Source organism: Pteropus alecto, unplaced genomic scaffold (assembly GCF_000325575.1).
Source record: "Pteropus alecto unplaced genomic scaffold, ASM32557v1 scaffold156, whole genome shotgun sequence".
Taxonomy (NCBI): domain Eukaryota; kingdom Metazoa; phylum Chordata; class Mammalia; order Chiroptera; family Pteropodidae; genus Pteropus; species Pteropus alecto.
The window spans coordinates 1679885-1685126 of NW_006437746.1; the positions used below are offsets into that span (position 1 = coordinate 1679885).

At 50.0% G+C, this 5242-nt stretch overlaps 1 protein-coding gene across 11 annotated transcripts in view; it reads left to right on the top strand.

Moving 5' to 3' along the window:
- TRAK1 (trafficking kinesin protein 1) overlaps positions 1–5242 on the top strand; it is a 165032-nt gene that overhangs the window by 140617 nt on the left and 19173 nt on the right. For all 11 annotated transcript variants that reach the window (XM_025048957.1, XM_025048960.1, XM_025048961.1 and 8 more), the window contains 3 exons: positions 1165–1241; positions 1760–1996; positions 2988–3304. In XM_025048957.1, coding sequence (XP_024904725.1) covers positions 1165–1241; positions 1760–1996; positions 2988–3304 — 631 coding nt within the window. The remainder of the gene's footprint in view (positions 1–1164; positions 1242–1759; positions 1997–2987; positions 3305–5242) is intronic.

Consider the following 5242-nt stretch of genomic DNA (forward strand, 5'->3'; position numbering starts at 1 on the left):
CCTCGGTCTAGAGCTGACTACACTCAGCTCACAGACCGGCCCGTGCGGCTTTGCACGCTCCTTGCCTCCTTCCTGGCTTCTCACCCGGAAGTGGCGGGCTCCCGGGACTGTCTTGTTTCCCGGGCAGTTGGGGTTCACTCCACTGCACTCCCCACTCTTAAGGACAGACCTGTATTTTAAAATTTTAAACCATTACATGAGAAAAGTTGAATCGAAAATCTGCATTTGGGTTTCTTCTGGAGAGATTTTTCAGCTTTCGTATTTGCCAGGATAAAACTTTAGTTTGCCTTTTTCTGTAGCTGCTGGCACAATTTTTATTTTGAAGATGTCTCTTTTTAAAGTGCATTATGCATTAAAGGTCTTTAAATTGATTTAATTTCAATCAATTGGAATGAAATGCAATTAAAGAATTCACTTCCTCCGTCACACTGGCCACAGTTCAAGGGCTTGACGGCGCCTTGTGGCTGGTGGCCCCCACACTGGACAGCACAGAGGACGTCCCTATCATCACAGGAAGTTCTCTTGCTTCGCATGGATTTAGCCCTTCTCTTCTGTTGTCCTACATGGGTGACCTCTGAGGCCTCAGCAGGTGCTTTTCTGCACACGCCTGCTTCTGCTGGCATTTGTGGGAGGGACTGTCTGTTAGGCTCTCCCTCACATGATGAGGAGCGGCGGGCGGTTCGGAACCCTGCATGTGCCGAGGAGTTAGCAGACCCTGGAGACTGGGAGGGCAGTCGCTTAGTGTGGACCCATGTGGGCTGTGACAGCATCTCTGACTGCTCCTCAGCTTTCCGTCCTATGGAAATCCGCCCATCTGTGTCATTCCGAACACAGTCCTCTCTCCCCATAAGCTCTCTGCCTCTCCTGAGGCCACAGTTGCAGCTCTGTGGTTTGGCCAGGGGAACATGGGGTCTGCTTTCAGACCCTTCGCTGCGTGGCAGCAAAGAGGCTTTATGCTCAGAGCCCGTTGGTGCCTGCTATGTTCAGTGCCTGCCCTGGGGGTTGCTCAGCCATGGGCTCTAACAATGGCAGATGCCGTTGTGGGAAGTCTGCGGGCTCCTGAGGCCTCAGTTTACCCTTCTTTGGTTCGCCCGGCCACAGGCCTCTTTGAGAGCCGGAGCATTTGAGCTGCCGCTCATGCGTGTGTCTTCTGGCTTTTCCCAGGACTCCTTGGCAGCCGAGATTGAGGGGACGATGCGCAAGGAGCTGCAGCTGGAAGAGCCGGACTCACCTGACATCGCGTACGTGTCTCTTCTAAGCTTCCCGAGACCCACCGTGATCACTGTGGTCCTTCCACAGGTTAAATCCAGATGAAGGGAAATGACAGCTGACAACACCCCCCGGTGTCTCTTGTTAGGCTTTAAAGATACGTATTATGAACTTCCAGGAAGTTGGAAGAAGAAAGATGTGTATTCCAGTGACTATCCTGGAAAAGAAAACCAGCTGAGAGACAGAGTACTACTTACTTCCTTTTGTAGGTCAGGCTCAAGGGAAGCGGAAAGCATATCACTCGTGCTAACTTTACCTCGGGGGACACAGCCGCATATTAGAGCTTTTAATTCTGTGGGTGTTGAGTCCCTTGCATTCCAACCATCTCCCCAGGAAACACGTGGCAGGCACAGAATGGATGACAGGTTGCTTGGGGGCTCACGTCGGTCGGTTGCCTTTTTTGGCCTCGGTCGATACTCTTTGGAGGGTTTAACGCCAAGGTCGTTCCTGCAGTCGCTGATTCGCAGGTGCTGCTGTGCGTTCTCCCCAGGCACCAGAAGCGAGTCTTTGAGACCGTGAGAAACATCAACCAGGTCGTCAGGCAGAGGTCTCTGACGCCCTCGCCCATGAACATCCCCGGTTCCAACCAGTCCTCGGCCATGAACTCCCTCCTGTCCAGCTGCGTCAGCACGCCCCGGTCCAGCTTCTACGGCAGCGACGTCGGCAACGTCGTCCTGGACAACAAGACCAACAGCATCATCCTGGAAGCGGAGTCGGCCGACCTGGGGTGAGCTAGCGGGAGTCAGTTTTACCTTTCCGTTTCGGGGGGAGGGGATGTGGATCGAACGCGGGTTCAGTAATGAGAAGGGGGAGGCCGTTAAGAATTGTCTGAAACACACACACCTCTCGGTTCTCAAATGAGTTTTACCCACCTGTCAAGCCTTCGCTTATCCTCGATGCTGATACTTGAACCAGTTTGAAGAGGTGTGACAAGGAGTCTGCTTTTCCGTAAGATGCTGAAGGCGGGGCAGTGAATATTTGTTTCTTTTAATCTACACTGTTAAGGCTACAGAACAGACCTGTGTTTCATGAACCCCTTTGTAGCTGGGATGTTCGAAAGGCTCAGGGAGACTCAGATTGTGTCCTGTGACCAGAATCTGGTTTGTCTCAGAAGCTGGGGTCCAGGGTGCCCAGCAAGTGCCCGTCACACTGAGTGTCCTTGGGTTGGGCCTTCCTCCACAGTGGTCAGTCCCTGTTTGTCTTGAAGCCCTGCAAAACACCCCCCACCCCAACGTCGTCCACTTTGTGCACCCTTTTCCTGTGACTTAATAAAATCGTGTCTTTTTATGACCAGTTGAGTTCAGTGGGGAAATTGCTTGATCAGAACTGTTTTTAAGCCGTCAGCTCCTTACCTTCGAGAGAAAAGAGAAGCATCCTGGAGCCCGCCGCCCCTCTGGTAACTGGGAGCTGTGGCAGAGAAGGCTTCTTCTCATGGGCTCTGAGATGGGTGTTTCTAGGGACTGGATTTTACCTTGTGGGTGCAAATTTTCATTCTGCCTGAGTGCTTTCTTCACTCCCCGCCCCCCGCGGAGAGAAAAAACGAGAGAGAATTAGTTCTTCGGGACAGGCACTTGTTTCTCCATTTTTTTGCCTAAATTGCAAAGGCTTACCTCGGTTTCCTTAGAAAACCCTGCGCTTTCAGCAGCCAGGCCTCGTTGGAGGGTGTACGGCGCCCCCTGCTGGGCGTTCCACGCTCACCCCGTCTCCCCTCCTTCCAGAAACAAGGAGCCGAGTAAGAAGCCGGGGACGCCGGGCACCCCGGGCTCCCACGACCTGGAGACGGCGCTGAGGCGGCTGTCCCTCCGCCGGGAGAATTACCTCTCGGAGCGGCGGTTCTTCGAGGAGGAGCAGGAGAGGAAGCTCCGGGAGCTGGCGGAGAAGGGCGAGCTGCTCAGCGGCTCGCTCACGCCCACCGAGAGCATCCCGTCCCTGGGCACGCACTCCCGCCTCTCCGAGTTCACCGGCTTCTCGGGCATGTCCTTCAGCAGCCGCTCCTACCTGCCGGAGAAACTCCAGATCGTGAAGCCGCTGGAAGGTGATCCCCAGGGCCCTCGGCCCCTCTCTGCCCTCCTCAGCGACTCCCTGTGGTCCCTGATCCACCAACGGCAAGCGGGGAGCCTTTGTCACGCCTACTCCTTTTTCTTCAGGGATAGCCACCCACGCTGCTGGTTTGAGTTCCTCTGAGGGGCTGGGGCCTCGGCCCCCAGCTCCCCCGTGCAGGTTTAGACACGCACACGCAGGCTCCCAAGACTAACCTCGGCCAGTGAGCCAAAGAAAAGAAAAGAACGTGCTTTCTAGGTTCTCTCTCTTTTGCATTTAAGGCCTTAGAAATAACAATCTTTTGGACAGGCAGAGGCACTACTCACATACGCAGAAGTTCATCAGGTTCTCCCCGGGGGTCTGAGCAGTGTAGAGAATTGATGCTTTCATTTCTCAGAAATGTGGGTGTCAGGGAAGGAGGGGTGCAAAGCAAACGCTCTAAGCTTTTTCAGTAACCACACGGAAGCCATTTGCAATTTGTCTTTGCGATTTGTCAGCTCACGTGTTTTACTCGGATCTTCAAATAAAGAGTGTGGCTTTCTTCCTATGTAGTGTTCTGAGCAAGGCTCCCAGACCTCCACAGTTTGGGGCCAGGAAGGGGTGGCTGTGCTGGTGAGTGAGCTCGGTACTTCCTTAAGCCTGCCTTTCTGGGGGCAGTTCCCTTCTTACTCCTGGGGACACCCCAGATGATTAAACTCATGGAAAAACTCACCTCTTTTCCTTTCTTTTTCCTTTAGGCATTATAAAATGTCTTCCCTTTACCGCTGCCCGGCCAAGAGCCACCAAGTGTTTTTCATTTTTTACTCCTTTAGTTTGGAAACTTATGTGAGTTTGAGAAGGTGTTTTAGACTTCCATACTACATTTCTAATGCAAAGCCAAACCAGAATTTCTGCAAGGCAGTATTTCTCAACTTTTCAAAAATTACTTGCCCCTTTTAAGGAGCTGTTTTAGACATTTATTCACCCCTGAAAATGTAATACCACAGATATACTGTTTATGTACACTATGTGTATCTGTGCACTGTGCCTAAAGAGAGTAGATTCTTTTGACCTCACAAGTACCTGTTTTCAACCCCTTGGGGGCAGTGGAGAATTCTTGCTATAAGATGAGGTTATGCTTGTGAAAGACTCAAGACAGGCTGGGTTCCACATTCTCCAAAGAAAGGGAGAGGGTGGGTTTACGTTCTTTTTCTCGTGATTATTTTTCAGTTGTGTAATTTAGGTCCTTCGTAGAGCTCAGAAAAGAGATGGTTCGTTTTTCTCATTGTTCATTCAGTTGTAAGCTTGGTGATTGTTTTCTGATCCACAATTTTGTCTGTTTTTCTTTCAATAAAATCTTCCATTCCCACAGTTTTACTTTTCTGCTTTCTTTTTCTTTTTTCTCCTTTGTTTCTCAAAGATCATTGGAGTTTATCATTATGTCTTGTCTGCTTTCTGTATGTGGCTTTGTGTTTCATGAGATCATCTAAGAATATGTTTTTGGATTCATTTTCCAAGCATATTACAGGAAGAGATTTTTTTTTTTATTTTATTTCGACCAATGGAATTTTTTTTCTTTTAATATTATGACTGAAATAGCAGTATTTTTGTGATAAGTCAATGGACTAAGAGGTAGGATTTGCAAGATATAAAATTTCATTTGTAGCACCCCACTCACCAGGAAGCTAAGTTGCTACCATGAAGACATTTCTTATCACTATGGCCTGTAACGCATTCTCATGATGGAGGTCCCTCTTGTAGTACTCAGACTTCTTAGTAGTTTAAAATACAACCGATATTTTATTTCTTCCTCCCTTCCACAGTTATTTTTCGTGTTACTATGTTTAATTTGATAAGGCGGAGCGCTGACATGGAAATCAGCCGGTCACTGGGTTCAGTGCAGCTCTAACCTTGGCGTTGGATACGTTATCTCACCTTTTGGAGCCCTCTTTCC